This window comes from Monodelphis domestica, chromosome 2 (genome assembly GCF_027887165.1).
Source record: "Monodelphis domestica isolate mMonDom1 chromosome 2, mMonDom1.pri, whole genome shotgun sequence".
Taxonomy (NCBI): Eukaryota; Metazoa; Chordata; class Mammalia; order Didelphimorphia; family Didelphidae; genus Monodelphis; species Monodelphis domestica.
The window spans coordinates 28,644,036-28,662,454 of NC_077228.1; the positions used below are offsets into that span (position 1 = coordinate 28,644,036).

General features: G+C 45.4%; 1 protein-coding gene across 1 annotated transcript in view; it reads left to right on the forward strand.

Moving 5' to 3' along the window:
• The window catches only part of AGBL4 (AGBL carboxypeptidase 4), an 867,059-nt gene that overhangs the window by 191,088 nt on the left and 657,552 nt on the right, over positions 1-18,419 (forward strand). Inside the window, 1 exon segment of the mRNA XM_056815178.1 lies at positions 15,224-15,348. Within this exon segment, the coding sequence (XP_056671156.1) occupies positions 15,224-15,348 (125 nt within the window).

Consider the following 18,419-nt stretch of genomic DNA (forward strand, 5'->3'; position numbering starts at 1 on the left):
AAAAGCATGAGGAAATGAATTCTCACAGGAAGTTCTACTCCAAGTGTCTCCAAGTTGAACTCCTAGAAGAACTCCATTCAGGCCCTTGTCTCTTTCTTTTAAAGACCTTTTTCCTTGCATCACTTCCCCTAATTCCACATCTACCAATCACAGCTGACACTCTGCTCTAGGACTGCTCAGAAGGCAGTTAGTCATTCTGATTCATTATCCACTATCGCACACATGGGTCACAGATCTCCCACTTCATGATTAAGTTAAGTAGGATATTTGCACTTTTGATGATTAGATCTAAATGGGCAGATCTTCATACTTAACTTTTAAGTACTGTGTTTTCTCTTATGGGGATTGAATCTAAAAATAGGCAGGTCTCCATACTTAACTTTTAAGTAGAGTATTTACACTTATGGGGATTAAAATCTAAAAATATACATGAGTTACAATTTAAATCTTCACAATCAGGGAAGAGCTCAGTGCCTTCATTGTTATAATCAGGGGACACCCAAATCCAATCTTCACAGTTTAAAAATGCATCTGCTTTTGGGGCAGATGGGTGGCTTAGTGAATTGAGAACCAGACTTGGAGATAGAATGTCCTGGGTTCAAATTGGTCCTCAGATACTTCCTAGGTGTGTGGCTCTAGGTAAATCACTTAATCCTAATTTCCTAGCCCTTACTGTTCTTCTGCCTTGGAACCAATACATAGTATTGATTCTAAGACAGTAGGTAAGGGTTTTTTTTAAGATGACTATTTAAAATATTTAAATATTATCATATAATTTAATAATTAGAATTTAATATTTAAATATTAAATTCACCTAGTAAATGTTCAAAGTTATATTTGAACCTAGGTCTTCCTGACTTCTGGTCTAGTGCTCTAGCCATCATACTACCTGGCTATGTGAAAATAGGGAATATAAGGCCCAGACAGAGGTTGTGGCTTCCCCATATCAAACAGTGAGTTAAATGGAAGAATTGAATCTAGGCTTCTGATGCTCTGAGTGCATGCACAGTTTCCTCTGCTGCCTCCCACATAAAACAATGGTTCTCCCTGCCTATGAGGCAACCCCAACCAAATTCCCAGGGAACTCAATCAGGAAAGATAATAAATTTATATTTTTATGTATGCATGGCTTCAACTCATCCCTGCATGAGGAGGGGTAGGAAAATACAATTGATTTCAATTCAACAAGGATTTTTAACATTTATTCTTCATCCCTATCCATGTCTTAATCAAATATGAAGCATGGTAGCAAAGGAGAGCCCAAATGAAACCCTTTAGGACAGTTTTAGAAGGACTAGAACTCTTGAATATATAGGAAAATCAAGGAAGGCTTCATAGAAGAGATATCACCAGAGTTGGACTAGAAAGTTGGAGAAGAATTTTATGTTGGAGGGAAGCGGGAATGAATTCCAGGCAGGAGAGGCAGGATCAGGGACAAGCAAGATAGACCTGCTGGGCTGGGACAAAGAGTGAGTTTGGATAGTGTGGAAAGGGGGCAGACTGTGGCAGGCCTCAAGGGCTTGATTTGGGGTTTATCCCAGAAATAGCTGGGTGGGATAGAGGGGGAGTGACAGCCTAGTGGACGTGAAGACGGCATGCTATGTTGGCCTCTGTGTCAACGGTGGATTAAAGTTTGGATGAGAGGAAACAAGAATGCTGCTCGGAGTGACTCGAGAAGTTCCTGCTCTTTATCGCCCTCCTGAAGTCACCGACCTGAAAAAAACACAGAAGGACCAAAGTAGTGAGGATAGAGCCGGGCTTGAATCAGGATGACCATGGCACAGTCACGGCTCTGGGAACACCGTCCCAGTCAGGTCCCCAAGAATGGGAATTTCTGTGGAACTAGAGACCTTGGGGTTCTCTGGGAACCTCAGGGAACACAGGAGAGGAGGAACGACGGGCTGTTCCATCCAGACTTGGGGAAGAGGGTGTAGCCAGAGGCTAGAGTGCCTGGGAGAAGCGGGGGACAAGCAGGGTCCTCAGTCCTCTCCAGGGGTTCAGGGGCTGCTGGATGGTTTATCGTTCAGTCTACGACAAGGGCCGGTCAGGGGGTTTCTTGGAGGCAGGTTCTCATGGGACAAGGGTCAGTTTGGGATTTCATAAATAGGGTTGTGAAAATCACGGTCACTTTTATTACAGACAAAACAGATAGCCCCTCGCTGTCTGCAGCAAAGAAGGGGCTCCGGGGGAGGGGGTACCCTGCCATTCTCTGAGGCCACCCTCACAGCCATCCTGGAAGGGAAGGAGGATTCCGTTAGCCCCGTTCTTCAGATGAAGAATCTGAGCTTTGGAGCATCTGATGCTGGGCTCAGACCCGTCCATCTGTCCGAGGCATATGATGAACCAGAGTCTTCCTTTCCTTGGAACCTCCCGATCTTTCCCCAGGAATTCATGGCTGCTCAGGCCTTCCTTACCTGCCTTGAACCTGAGCCAAAGACTTGAGATGGGTCCATGTTTAGTTGCGTTCTGTTAGATTTATCTGTATTTTGACTTGTCAGGGCTGTCCCGGGTGCAGACGGAAGTGTGATGCAAAGCAGGAGGTGTCAGATCTGAAGGAGAAATTCTGTCCTGCCTGTGCCCTGATGTCACGCATGACAGCCTGCCTAGAAGGCTTTAATAATAACTGGCGTTGACCTAGTGCTCTGCAGTTATCTCATTTGACCCTCACGCGCTGTGACAGCTGCTATTGTCCACATTTTACAGATGAGGAAACTGAGGCCGGCGATGGGCAAGAGATTTGCCCAGGGTCAGCCAGCCAGTTAAGTGTCTGAGGCAGGAGGGCTCCGGGTTTCCTGATTGCATACCCAGTACTGTTTGAATGGGCTGGCAGGGTCACTTGGCTGAAAGCCTCTGCATAGCTCAGGAATCCTTTGCAGGTAGCCCTGGGAAGTATGAGTCTGCTGTGGGCAGCAGCTTTGGGCTAAGTTCGGAATTGCCTCTGACTTCTAGGCAGGGTGGAGGAGTCAGAGCTGTTGCTAAGCAACCGGCTGGGCCATATTTGATGCCTAAAAGCCCCTTGCTTGGATAATTAAGAGACGCCAGATCCGCTCTTTGCCCCTCGCGGGTTCCTCTTCCGCAGCTTCTCTGAGGCCCCTCACACGCGCATCGCTTCTGACTTCCCGTCTCACTCTCACTGTGGTACACAGAGATCTACTACATGACTTAAGCGTGAAAGACTTTCCTCAGGGCCGCCGCTCGGAGACCGCCCGCAGCTCCCTCGGCCGGGATGGCCGGGGAGAGGCCGCCGAGTGCCCTTCTTCATTTTTGAGCCTAGTTGTGAACTGGATGCCTGTCTTGCCAGATACACTGTTCTTCCCCCAAAGCCTCCTCTGGCGACCCTCCTCCGCCTTTCTGGGGAGAAGGCCCCGAAGCCAGCCCTCACCCCCGGGGAGCCCCGCTTTGGCACAGTTAATGAGACGTCTTCAGGCTCCTGTTCGGGGCCGGCCCTCAGCTCGGGCTCTGCTATCCCCAGCCTAAGCTTGGGGGGTGTTCCTGCACCCCCTTTCCCTGGGTCTGCCCCCAAGAGAGAAGGCAGGGCTCCGGTGACTGGCAGGGCCTCTCCTGCTTCATAGTCCTGTTTCTACAGTGGTCTTCAGAGAGCCCCTCCAAGCGGGCCCCAGAGGCAGTGCAGAAAGAAGGAAAATCTGTGGCTGCCTATGTTTCTCTCCCCCCAACCCTGGTTCCCCCCATGCTGACTCACTGTGAGTGACCTTGGGCAAGTTACCAAAGCTTTGTGCCTCAGTTTCCCCATCTGGAAAAATGGGGCCAACTCTTGCCAGCAAGTTACCAGGTTGGGGCTTCAGGGAGGGGCAGCTGCCCCCGGTCACTTGGCTGTTTTGGGGAGAGCTCTGTGTCTGTTCCATGTCCTGTGTTTTCTTCACCCGTGGGAGCCCTCCCCGCCCACACCTATGACATCTCAGTGATGTGTCGAGCACCCTGGACCCGCAGGCTGCTAGCCAGAGCACACGCATGGGCGGGAGGGAGAAGTCTCATTTTACTTATTTTTAATGACAAACATCTCTCAAAGGAGTAGCCTAGGAGCCGTGGCAGGAGCCGCCTGGGCGTGGGGTCTCCTATTCCCCTCCGAGAGCAGGTGGGCCACCTGTAGTGGGGCGGGGGCGCCGGCCTTGTAGCATGAGGGGGGGCCCAGGAGCCGCCTCCCCTCAGCCTGTGCCCCGCCCCTCCCGGGGTCTCCCTGGGTACCCTTCCTGGGAAAGTGTTTCTTGGTGATTGCATTTGTTTTTTTCCTCCTTTTCAAAGCAATATTCCTGGGACTCTGCAGAGTTGTATCCTACTGAATATTCCTGGCCATGGTTAATCCACACACGATGATTACAGGTTGGTGTGAAAGCAGAGGAGGGAGAAAAGGCCCCTGGGGCAGCCCCGCAGGGTCAGGGCCAGCCTGGGCCCGAGGGAGAGGACATGCTGAAGGGAAGAAGTCCTATTGTAAAGAAACAAACATTTAAAAGTCACCCAAAAAAAGGTGTATAAAGACCTATTTGTGTACTATATCAGAACTCTTCCTGCATGTCTGCAATAACATTTCCTAATGTAGAACCAAAAAAAAAAAAAAGATGCGTGACCTTATTGGTCTGGGGCCTCCCTCCCCAGCAGCCTCTGTCCGGCCTTGATGGCCTCCTGCTCCAGCTCTTTTCAGTTTGGAGCGCTGCCAGGGCTTGGCCTCCTCAGCTCAGGATCCCCCCCATGCCGCGACGGGACATCCGAGGGTCACGTAGCATGCGGTGGACCCAGAATCAGAAAGTACATTCCCAGGACCACGAGGAGATGAACTTTTCTGTTGGGAGTGAGGGAGGCTGACAGGAGAGAAAGAGCGGACGGCCTGACTTTAGTGGAGCAAAAGCGAGCTCTCTTCCCAATGGAAAAAGAGCCCGAGGAGTACGTGCTGTTGTGTTTGTTTCACTTTAAACCCTTTTCCATCTGGCTTTTGTGTTTAAACCCCTGTCTTCTGGCTTAGAATCAATGCTGTTTATTGGTTCCAAGGCAGGAGGGTGCTAAGGACTAGGCACTGGGGGTCCAATGACTCGCCAGAGGCCAGAACCTCTTACCTTTAGGTCTGCTTCTCTAACCAATGAGCCACCTACCTGCTCCCAAACTCTCTGTCCTTTAATGATAATAATTGATATGTGTGGTGGTGCTTTGTGGTTTGCAGAGCCGTTCATAGAAGTATGATGATAGCCCTTTCTGATTTGGACAGTTTTAAAAAATGACTGGAAAGGGAGAAGAACGAAGACACATTGAAACAGAAGCTCACAAAGCAAAGGTCATCATTCAAAGTACAAAAGACGGAAGTGCCTTGTTTCCCAATGTTTAATTTAATTGATAATTAATTTAATTAATTTTAATATATCTGAAAGGAGGACTTTAATTTCTGAGTTTAGAAACTCTGGGATCTCGATCTGCTTGGGAACTCGTGGATAATTGTATATTGCCTAGTTGGAGCTTGGTGGATGAAATGTGAATTTTTCTTTTTCACATGAGATGGAGTTCAGTAATTTTTACACAAAAGACCCTGATGTGGAACAGTTGAGTTGGTTAAGATCCTTCTTTCAAATATGTCAACAGAATTGGGTCTGAGAAATAGTTTCAGTGTTCCAGATGTGGAGTTAGAAAGAGCCTTGAAGATCATCAAGTCTGGCTCCTCCCCCACTTCATAGGTGAGGAAATTGAAATTTGGAAAGTCAGTAGCCAGTTAAAGAGGTGTCATCCGAGAAAAGGATTTGGATTTCCCAACCACAGTAAAAATATTAGGAAGTCTGGCGCCTGGCTAGGGAGGGAGTACGCTTAACAAGGGCTAGGGAAACTATATTTGCTTTTTTTGTTTCCCTATGATTGAGAAAAAATAAAATAAAAAAGAAATGGAAAAACCCTCTATTTGCCTGACAGCTTATAGCATTTTTCAGAAGATCTTTAAACTGAAAAGGGAGGAGGAAGGAAATGACCTTATAAATCCAGCAATCTCAGTATCAGAAAGAAGTAGTTTTTAACACCTTTTTTTTTGTCATGGACCCCTTTATCAATCTGGGGCAGACTGTAAAAATCATACTGAAACATAGTACATAACACTATAACAATTAAGTAGAAAGATATGGAAATGAAACAATTATATAGATAAAAAGCTATTAAAATTGTAAAATCAAAACAAATCCTCCCACAGTTCCAATTCATAGCCTATAAGTTTTGAACTCCACCATCAGATTAGCTATGATAGAGGAAGACTAGCAGTAAAGATACTCAGAAGTCTACAGGATACAGAATATAAGGAAGGGACTAATAGTAAAACATATGGTCTCTGTTATCTACAAACAATAATGAATGAAGAAGAATTTATTAAGATCCTACTATATGCCAGAAATGGGGGAGATAAAGAAAGTCTTGGAGTCCTCGACCTCAAGCAGCTCCCATTCTAATGGAAGGAAAAGGCATCTAGGGCATCTGGCAAAAGCAAGGGTGGGGGCACAGTGGACAGAGCAGGTGCTGGGTTCAGATTTGGCCTCAGACACTTCCTAGCTGTGGGACCCATAGCAAATCACATAACCCTACTTGACTAGTCTTGCCACACTTCTGTCTTAGAATGGATATTAAATCAGAAGGTAGGGGTCAACCACATATGGCTCAGTGGATGGAGAGCCAGGCCTAGAGACAGGAGGTCCTGGGTTCAAATGTGCCCTCAGACACTTAGCTGTGTGACCCTGGGCAAGTCACTTAACCCCCACGGCCTAGCCCTTGCCACTTTTTTTGCCTTGGAACCAATACACAGTATTGACTCCAAGATGGAAGGTGAGGGTTAAAAAAGAAAGAAAAAAGCTTGGGTGAGAGCAAATGTTTGGAGATGGGTAGGAATAGCCTAAAAGCCTGGCTCTGGGCAGAATGAAGTGAAAGCTCTAGTCAGAGAGCCGAGGCCTGAGTTCTGATGAGAGGCAAAAGCACGGTCGGGCTGTGGAGGTGGCTGGCACACATGCCAGGCATAGCTACCAAGCAGGATAGCATCAGACTCCTCAGTCTGAGCATGCGCGCGTGCGTGCGTGCGTGCGTGCGTGCGTGCGTGCGTGCGTGCGTGTGTGTGTGTGTGTGTGTGTGTGTGTGTGTGTGTGACCCTGGGAGGGACGGACCGGACCCTCTTTGTTTAGGAGTTCCTTATTTAAAAACCAGAATAAGTAAAAGGAGGACAAGGCGGCTTAGACCAGTGTGAGGAGGTCCAGGAACCAAATGTCAGGAGACGGGAGGACAGCCATGTGCGGCCAGCTTACACCACAGAGACCACAAGCCCCAAAGGAGAAGAAAGTGAAGCTCTGAGCAGGAGGAGAGGATCCCCGGGAGAAGCAATGCAGCTCCTTCCGCAGCAAATGCCGGGTCTTTGTAAGCCCCTCAGCACAAAGCAGGCATTTCATTGAAGGCGGCTCGTTGGAGTGGATTGCACTGGGGGCCACGTGTGGCCACTGGACACGGTGCTGGACTGAGCTGGGAAGGCCCAGGCTCACATCCTCCCTCCCACTAGGGCCCTGGCGGGGAGGATGACCCGTGTGAGCACACTTTGCAAAGTGCTCCTACAGGCCTGGGATTGCTGCTGGTAGTGATGGCAGCCCGCAGTCAGACTCCTCCCACTGCCAGCAGCCACTCCTCACCTCTGGGCGTGGGGAAGGAGCTCTTAGCCCTGAGAAGATGGAAGAGCGCCAAGAACGGGGATTCTGTGCTGGCTAGCCTCCTCAGGAAGTGTGGTCCGAGTTTGTGATAGAGAAGGCAAAGAAGTCGTGCCCGTCTGAAAAGAACTCCAGATTGTGTTAGAACACATTTCAGAGGGTAGAAAGGAGGGTCAGGCAGCATCTGAGGACTAAACATTCTATTAGGGAATTGTTTAGGAATAATATCCTTAAGACACAAAGAAATCATTCCCATGAAAAGGAAAAAGAGGTGTGACCAGACTGACGTGGATGCAAAGCATTTATGTGCTAATCTAGACCTTCCAAGGGTGACTCTACCACCCTACATTACATACCCCAATAAGGTCAAAATGGGTAATTCGGCATGACCTGATAGATAACGCCATAAAGACGTTTAGAAGGCAGTGAGACGTTTTGATGTGTTTTTTTCCGTAGATGTCCAGGAGCAAAATTATTTTTTTCAAAGTTGTATTTTGTATATTGTCTGCATTTCCCTATGCAGCTATCTCCTTCCTGCTCCTGGGGTCCTGCCTTGTAACAAAGAATAAAAGAGAAGGAAGAGAAACAGGTCAGCAAAACGAACACCCTTGGGCTCTAAGCCTAACCTTGGATCCCAGAGTCAAAGGGTATAAACATGTTAAACACAAATCAGTTTTCAGAAGGATTGAATCAATTCACAGACCTATGATAGTGCCTTGGGGTGCCTGTCATGCCCCAACTATTCCATAATTGACTATCTCCATTTATTGTCATTGTAACCGTTTGATAATATGTGAAAGGAAACATCTGCCTGGTTGGATTTTCATTTCTCTTTTATGTGGTTGCTAAGAGTTTGTCATTTTCTTTTGAGATTGTTCATATCCCTTGATCATTTATCTACTGGGGAATGGCTTTTGGTCATAGATATTTTTATTAGTTACATAGATATGTTGGTTATCAAAGCCTTATCAGAGATAACTAATGGACGTATTTTCCTTCAGCTGACTTCTTCCCTTCTTATCCTACTTGTGTTAATACTCTTCATCCCAAACTCCTCAATTTCATGTCAATGAAATAATCTTCTGTCCCTGGTTTGGTTGAGTTTCACCACTCTTACCCCTAAAGGAATATCGGAGCAAAACAGGATGTGAGAATTATTGTGCCATGAGAAATATTGAAATGTAAGTTTCTGAGAAACTGCCTCCGCCCTAGAAGACTGATCATGAAACATGTTCCTCGCCTCCCAACAGAGGAATGATGGACTGGAGCACTTTGTGGTCATGGAGATCGTAGGGATTCAGTTTGCCCAACTCTGCTTACTGTTTGTAAGGACTGTGTCTTTTTCTTGCCTGAGGAAGGTCGGGGTGGAGGTATGGTAGGAAGCCAATGAAAGTGTTTCCAAAAAGAACCAAGAATGAATGGAGGCTTTGGGGGACATTTTTAGAAATGTACAGAAGAGAACTGAAAAAATTTCAGAAGAAATCACAGATAAACAGGATGTTGTTAAATAACATATTGAATTTATTATATACTTTTTAAAATAAGAAAAACAAGCTGGGCACAATAGAGTTGTACTTTCATATAGTTATCCTTTTATTCCTATTCTACTTTGTATATAGGAATTTTTTTAGTGTTACGTTCAGAATTAGAAAAGATTCAGCATTTTGTCATAAAGAAAGGCACACAGTCTGGCTCTTTTCTAAAATGTACTTAATGTTCTTATGTTGTTGTTGTTATTTTAGTTCATTGTAGTATACAGCATAAGATATTGGTCGAAACCTAGTTTTGACCAGACCACTTTACAGTTTTCATAGCAATTCTGGTCATTGAAGGAATTATTTTCTATGTAATTTATGTGTTTTTTTAAGACCCATACCCATCTTAGAATCAATACTATGTGTTGATTCCAAGGCAAAAGAGTTCGAAGGGCTAGGCCCCAGGTCACATAGCTAGGAACTATCTGACACCAGCTTTGAACCTAGGACTTACTGTCTCTAGGCCTCACTCTTAATCCACTGAGCCACCTAGCTGCCCCTGATAATTTAAGTATTTAGATTTCTGGAATGTTAGATTTTGAACAGAATTGTTTCCAGTTATTCTTTGACAAATCTCTTCCATAAATCTGTTTTAAAATATTTATTTTTACATGCAATATTTCCCTTCCACTAAAACTCTGCATTAAAACAAACTAATAAAATCAAAATCTTAAATGTGTGTGGTCCACCAAAATGAATCCCCATATATTCATGCCTCAAAAAATGTCTGTATCTCCCTTCTGTTCAAGTTCATCATCGCTCTGGTGAGTGATATGTTTAACCTCAAGGCCTCTGGATTTGTCATCATTGTTTAGAGCTCTAAAGTCTTTCAAAAGTTGTTTTTCTGTTGATTTTTTAAAGAAATTTCATTTTTATTTTCAGTTCCAAATTCTCTCTTCCTCCTCTTCCTTCGCTTATCAAGAAGGCAAGAAAAACAAAACACATTATAATATGTATAGTTATATAGAACAAATTGCTACATTAGCCATCCCCTCCAAAAAAAAAAGAAAGAAAGAAAAGGAAAAAAAGGAGAGAAGAAAATATGCTTCATTTTGTACTCTGAGTTTGTCACCTCCCTGCCAGGAGATAGGTAGCACATCTTTCCATGAGTTCTTTGGAATTGCAGTGGGTCATTATGTTGATCAAAATTCCTCAGTATTTCACAGTTGATTATAATATTATGTCACTGTGTGGATTGTTCCCTAGATTCTGTTCATTTCACTTTTCCAGAGTTCATACAAGTCTTCCCAGGTCTCCCTGAAACAATTTTCATCATTTCTTATAGCACAATAACATCCCATCATATTTATATACCATAATTTACCCATGGCCATCCTCTTAGTTTCTAATTCTTTGGTACCACAAAAAGAGCTGATATAAATATTTTTGTATATATAGGTCCTTATTTTCTTTCTTTGATCTCTTTTGGAGATCTTTTGGCAGTATTGCCAGGTCTAAAAATAATGACAGTTTAATAGCTTTTTGGCTTAGTTTTGTATTGCTTTCTAGTGTAAAGGTTAAATTTAATGGTTGGATGCAGTTTATTTACCAAAATAGAGGGGAAACAATAAAGTAGAGAAATGTGAAAGAGGTTAGAGAAAATACCTATACTAGTCCTCAACCAGGAGGGCCTGTAGTGAGTAATTATATGGCCTCCTCCAGGATGGAAGCTAGTCTCTTAGGAAACAAGGAAGGGAGTCAGCCTTTTCACTTGCCCATCTAAGAAGTCCAAGAGTCAGAGTCTAAGTTGAAGTCAGGATCCAAGCTGCAGTCTCCAATGAGGTTCCCTTGAAGACTATCTCCGGGAGACACTCTCCAAGAGATTCAACTTCACCTGACTCCCAGCCCAAGGATTTTGTGGCTTTTTTTATGATGGTTTCCTATCCCTGCCCCTCTTCACAGGGGCTAATCACAGTTTCCAAAATTGTCACACCTCTCATCCTCCGAAGGTGGCGACTCTCCTCCTAGGATTCAAACTGAGTTTCTGAGTTGTCACCTCTGGATTCACATGTTTCTGAGCGTGTGAACTCTCAAAAGTTTCTGGCTGTTTGAGATAGAAAAAAGGGTGGAGCTATTTCAAGTATCTGGCTGGCATCTCACCTCTAAAGGTGTTAACTCTCCTCCTAGGAGTAAGAGTTTGTGGATTTTCCTTACTTTAGGGTTAAGTATGGGTATATTCCCTTTTGTTGATTAATTCAAAAGTAGACAAAAGAGCTTTAATCCTGTCTTCACTCTAGTGAGGTACTAACCAAGGATACTTAAGTTATTGTTATTCCAAAGTGTTAATTCCAACTAGGCAAAAAGAACAAAGGATTCCCTTTTCATAAGTGCAAACTCAGAATAGATAAAGAGAACCAAGAATTTCCTTTCACACCAGAATGAATGGACTATATAGTTCTATCAGTGGTGTATGATTGTACTACCTGTTTTCTTCCTGCCCATCCAGCATTTGTCATTTTTCTTTCTTCCAATCTGATTGGCGTGATGGTACCTTAGAGTTGTTTTAATTTGCAGTTCTCTTATCAGTGATTTTGGAGCATTTTTTTACCTGTGTATTGAAAGTTTGGATTTCTTTCTCTGAACACTGTTTCTTCATATCCACTGATAGTTTGTCAATTCGGGAATGACTGTTTTTCTCTTTTAAATTTAATTCAGTTTCCTCTATATTTTAGAAAAAAATTTTTTTAGAAAAGAAAATTTCTGCAAAGATCATTTTCCCCATGTCTCTTGTAATTTTAGCTACTTTGGTTTTGTTTGTACAAAAACTTTTCAATTTTATGTAATTGAAGTGATACTGAATCTCTCAGTGTTTTGGTCTGGTCAGATGCTGTTTCCCTAGCCATAGATCTGAGAAGTTATTTCTTGTAAGTTTCACTAATTTGTTTATGATGTTACTCTTTTTGCCTAAATCCCATACTCATTTTGAGCTCATGTTGGTATAAAGTATGAGTTATTGGGCTATAACTAGTTTCTGACAGACTACTTTCTGGTTTTCCCAGTGGTTTTTGTTGAATAGTGAGTTCTTGTTCCAATAATAAGAGTCTTTTATCACCCATTAAATTATTGTGCTCATTTGCTTCTGTATATTATGTACTTTGTGATCATTGTGTGTATTGTATGCTTTGTCATTTTGATTATATTGACTCAGAATACCCATAAGCAGTTAATATTATTCCATTTATTTATATTTTTTTGTGTGTGTGATGAGTGTTTTGTGTTCATATAGATCCTGCATGTATCTTGGCAGGTAGGTTATGAAGGATGTTATATTGTCTATCGTTGTTTTAAATAGAATTTCTCTTTCTCTTTCTTCCTGCTGGATTTTATTGGTATATATATATATATAATTATTGGTATATATATATATATATAAAATATATAATCACACATAAATCATTAGTATATATATGTTATATATGTATATTAGTATATATATGTTATATATATAAATGATTTATGTGTGATTATTTGATATCCTACAAATTTGCTGAAGTTGTTAATTGTTTTGATTAGTTTTTTATTTGATTCTTGGATTCTCCAAATAAACCATCTTATCATCTCTGAAATGTGATAGTTTTGTTTCTTCTTTGCCTATGCGCATTTCTTCAATTTCTTTTTCTTTTCATATTGCTATAGACAATATTGTATAGTAATAGTGATAATGGATATCCTTGCTTCACTCCTGTTCTTATTGGCAAAGCTTCTAGCTTATCCCCATTACAGATAATTTTGGGACTTGGGTTTAGACAGCTAATCATTTTAAGGAAAGCCCCATATGGTGACTTCTTGGCTTTCCCAAATAGTACTCAGTTTGGTGCATTTTCTCGATCTTTGTCGAACAGGCATGGCAGAGGAGCTAGGCTTGAATGCTTCTTCTCACTCTACCATCTTGAAGCCTCTGCTAATGACCTGTTTTCAAGAGGGTGGGAAGTTCTTAACTAAACAAGGGATAGGAGCAATTAAAAAAGATAAAATAATTTTACATGAATTTTTAAAAAGTTTTGCTTGATTAAAATCAGTATAGCTAGGATAAGAAAGGAAATGTGCCAAACAGGGAAAAAATATTTACATAGAATCATTCTGATCAATCGTCCAATGCTACTCAGTCAGGAAGAGCATTTATTAAGTGTCTTCTATGGGCCAAAGGCTGCTCTGAGTGCTGGGTCTACAAAGTTAAAAACATAGTTCAGCAATTATGGAGATTGGAATAGTGGGAGCCAACAATTGCATTGGTCTAAGTAGGAGGCCCTGAGGCTCATAGCTAGAGTGAGTGCAGTGTGAATCATGAGAAGGGGACACACATGAGAGATCTTATGAGGTTGAAATGACAAGAATTGATAAGAGCATGACAGTGAGCTTGAATGAGAGATTAGGAATGACTCTCACTCATCTGGGGTAAGGCAGAAGGCTCAGAGGTGGCAGTTTGGGCACTCGGACTCTAAAAGGTTCACCATCACTGTTCTAGGGTGATCGGGACAATAATGGTGCCCTCAACAGTAATAGGTAACTTTAGAAGAGGGGGGAAACAGAATGAATTCTACTTTGTACTATAGTTTTAGTTGTAGACTGCTTTCAAATTAAGAATTACAAACTATGACAAGGTTTATAATGAGTAAAGGATGGTAAAAACTAGAGCATTTGTGTGCAACCCAATGTTTGTATGGAAGGGAAGGAAGAGATAGATCTGGAAAATCCACCTTGTGGAAGACATCAAATCTTAGTCTAGCAAGTAAGGGATTTATTCATGAATGGAAGAGGTGGTTATTGAATGGGCCTGTGATAGAATTTAAATGCATTTTAAGATGATCAATAATTGCTAATATTTGCAAAAATAGCCTGAATTGGAAAGAGGGTAAAGATGGAGAGATCAGTAAGCAGACCTTGTGAAGAGCTGGACATCATGGCAAGGTAGAGGATGACCCAGAGTGGGAAACATTGGGATCAGGTAAGATGGAATTTTATAAGGAAGATTTGAGCATGAGACAAGATTTGTGACAAGTTCGCTGTGTCACATCAAGTATCATTGAGACAGGCACCAAACTGTGCTGCTGTTGTCTTTAAATAAATAAAGGCTTTGGGAGACTCTTAGGCATTTTCTATACATGTTCAACTGCTACCCTAAAGAATTCTGGTTAGGTTTAAAAGGAGGAAAACCCTGCTACTGCTTCTCCACCAGAAGTCTTTCTGTCCCTGGAGCTTAATGGACTACAGAGTTACCAAAGTCCTGAGTATAGCCAAAACCAGTTGAAAATGTCGTGGGGAAATATTTAACCAAATAAATAACAATACAGTCATCTATAGATATGCATGTGGCCAGTAGGGATCTTTCTATACACATTAGTAGCCTGGTTTCTCATTGAGCTGAGTACCACTAATGTAGCGGATAGAGGTAGCTCAATGGATAGCGAGCTGGGCCTGGAGTCAGGAAGATCTGAGTTCAAATTTGCCTTTGATAATCACTTGCTGCGTGTCCCTGGGCAAGTCCCTTAACCTGTGTTTGCCTTAATCGACTGTAGAAGGACATGGCAGAGCATTTCAGTGCCTTTGCCAAGAAACCCCCATAGATAGGATCACTGTGCCATGGTCCACAGGGTCAGAAAGAGTTGGACCTAGCTGAACAGCAACAGTGTAGTGGATGGAGCAAGATCTGGTCAGGAAGTCCCAGCGGCTGCATGGCCAGGGGCAAGTCACTGGATCTCTCTGGCCTTGACTTTCCTTTCCATTATCTTGGGGTCATGATCACACTTGTAGTAGGTTCCTCACTGTTTGGGGCAAACCCGTGTCCTGCCAGTTCCCAGTCCAGGGGGCCAAATGGCTCTGCTCGGGGCGCCAGCGCCACCTGGTGGTGGCACCATCGAATTGCAGGCTCAGGCTTCTTTGGAGGCTCCTAGCATTTCTGGGGAGTTTGACTTCAAAGGAGAGCAGTGGCCATGATCACAGTGATAACTAGCCGTGCGCTGCTGGCCCTGGGGTCGCTCGCATGAACCCCGCCTTCGCTGACATTGCACTTGTCTGTGTGCTCCTGCCTAGGTAATCTCGGCCGGGTGGATCACGTGTCCGAGTTCGAATACGACCTGTTCATCAGGCCCGACACCTGCAACCCTCGCTTTAGAGTTTGGTTCAACTTCACCGTTGAAAACGTGAAAGAATCCCAGGTAAGAGAAGCCGCCGGTGCCTTCGGGACGGTTTGGAGGGGAAGCCGGAGCGCATTGGGTTCGTTCAGGAATCTGGGCCTTTGCTATGGGGACAGGCTTGGGTTCCTCCAGAAATAAGGACATGCTCTGGCGAGACACAGGGAAGGCTCCTCGCTATGGCGCAGGCCGGGCCTGCTCTGTGGGAAGGCTGGGATTCACAGAGGTGTGTCCCAGCAGCCAACAGCTCCAGGGGAGGGACAGTGGAGGCCGGCGCCCTTGTTCTGCTTGGGGCTGGCAGGCAGCCTCCAAGGAATTGGCCCAGTCAAGTGGGGTCATGAGTGGATGGCGGGACAAAGGAAGCCTCCCGCCAGAATGCCGCCGGGGCACAGGCGAGCCAGCTCAGGTGCCTCTTTTCTGCCTTTGCTGTCGGTCAACGTTTGCAGACTTCTTCCTGGGGTCCCCTTGCTCCCTCCCTTGTTTGTTGTAGTGGTCCGGAGGCCAACCCAAGAGCCTCAGATTAGGGGCAGTGCAAAGAGCTCTGTTGTGGAGGCTGAAGACCGACATGAAAAATCTGAGCTCTGATACTTCGACTCCGTGAAGTCTCCGTTTTCTTCTCTTTAGACTAATTCTGTAAATCCCATCATGTAATGATTTCTTTGGAAAAAAAAAAGTATTCTGATTTAGGCCATCTTGAGGTTGTTGAGATAAAGTCTTTGGGGGGAAAATCTGTTGCCTGGACAGGAAACTTGTTCTTGTGTCTTCTGGAGCATCCTCATAAGACTTAACTCAAGGGCCTGCCTGTGGGAAGCTGGAGGGCGGAGCCTTGGGCCTACCTTGGAGGCTTTGTTCCTGGAGGCACTTCCTGGCACTGCTGCCTCAGCCTCCTCCATGCCCTGGAGTCGGGCCATCTAGGCACACATGAGCAGCCCCTGTCAGAGATGGACTGGGGAGAAGATAGGCCACCTCTGAGCCTACAGGATATCTGCTTTCAGGGTGTTGGCATGGAGGCCCAATGGCTTTACTGTGAAGTTTGACTTGTGAGCTCTGCTTGTATGAGGTCTCCTCCTTGAATCTTTTCCATCTGTCCAATTTCCGTTCCAGGGAGATCTGCACAAATGTAATCTAGTCGGGCCGCTTGGGGCTGGGCTGGGGGGGGGGGGGGGAAGGGAGGTGACCCACAGGACACGCTGAAAGTGGCTGCCATGTGTGGCGAAGGTGGGCTTGAGCCATTGGACCGGGCAGAGATCTGGACCCAACGAGCATATCTGTAAACGTCTAGGAAAGCCAGGCTTCCTGCTACGTTGATGGAAAAGTAATTCTCTCCCTCTGGCTCTGGCATTAAATATTCTTATGTGGCATTAAATTTATTACTGATGCAGCGTGACAGCGATGGTGTGAGTGGAAAACCAATAGGTCCATTTATGGGTTCAGGAGATAGCTGCAGCCTGGAGGGGGGAGTTAGACGGAGTCTCAGCTGGCGTCTCGGGCCCTTCTGGCTTCCAGCCACCCCTCGATCTGAAATGCCCCAATGGCCTAGAAGATTTCTCCCTCCTCTCTTCTCTCCCTTCCCAAGAGATGCCCTTGGGGTCTCTGCTGCGCCATGAGATGCCCACCATCTTGGTTCTGGGCAAGCTGAAGCTGCTTCCAAGCTGGCCGAGTATGGGGCTGTGTGACCTTGGGCAAGTCCACTACTCTCTCTGGGGCTTGCCACAAGGGGACTGGACCAAATGATATTTAGAATTCTTTCCAGTCCTAAAGCTCACAGTCTGGTGTAACAGAGGACTCCACGCTGTAAGTCAGCGTTCAGGGCTTTGGCTCTCAGTTTCCTCCTCTGACCTGCTCTGGCGTTCTGTGATTCGGTAACTACAAAGGTGAGATTGGAGAGGTGATCCCTGAGCAGAGGTCAGCTCCTCAGCCCAGAAAGCCCAGCAGGGTCCGAGAGAAGCGGTGGGAAGGGGGCCTGGAGTTCAGCTGGCACCTGCCCAGGAGCAGGCAGGTGCCAGGATGGCTTGGGACAGAGTATTGTTCCAGGATGCCACTTTCTGGGCTGATAGCCTTGGCATGTGGTGGTGGCTGGGCCTCTGGGGCTGGACAGCTCCTGCCAGGTCTACTCCCTCGGCCTCTCCCCAGCTTGGCTCAATCTTTGTCCTGTCATCCTGTGCCCACCCACAACATGACCGGAGGCATTATTTTCTTTGTTCAGGTTTGACAAATTTAAATGGAAATATCCATGCTGAGCTAGTGTTTTGCAGGGACTTGGGTGTGGGACAGTTGGTTCGGCTCTCAGAAAAGGTGGAGCCTCTAAAGGGGCCTCAGAAGGTGCCTCAGCTAAATGCCACGTTTGATGCCCATGACCTGGGGGTGGCCCTTTGTCATGGAAGCCAAGCTTTGGCTGCATTTCCACGTTGGGGCCCAGCACCTGGGCTTCCGAGTGCAATGTTCGGATGGTTCTCCGGAGCAGGAGATGGTTATTCTACCACTTTCATGTTCGTGTTCGAGGTTTGCCCACTTGAGACCCTTTTCAGAAGGACGTTTAGCTCGAGGGAGCAAGTGGCGAGCCTCAGAACCAGGCCTGGAGCCAGGTACTTTGTAGTTTAAAAACGACTAGTCAAGCAGTCTTCGACTCGAAGCCTTGGCCTTGGCTCTGGGCCCGTCCAGGATGTTGAGGGGACCAAGGACCCCGAGAGGTCTCGGGCTGGATTCCGTGTCTGAAGGGCTGTTGTGGGGAGGCCAGAACTCTGACCTCCGGGGCCACCCAGCTGTTGGGTGAGTCCGGGTCATCCTGACTGTGTCCCCACTCCAGGGTTTGGGGTGTCCCCTGGAGTCCAGGTGAGGCTGGCTGTCAGAAGGAGCTTCCTTGCCCAGGAGGATTGCCCTCATGAGGTTCCATGGGCTGAGCAGGAAGGTGGGTGGGATGGGAGCTCCCTGTCATGGAGGTTCTTCGCGCACAGGCCACTTCGCCATTGTTGGAGGCCAGGCTTGTGACGGAGAAAGCCCAGAGAAGGCGCTTTGGGAAAAGGCCTCACCTTGGACTTTGGGCTCGGGGACTGGGTAGTTCAAGCCCTTCTCGACAAAGCAGCCCTGGGCTGACC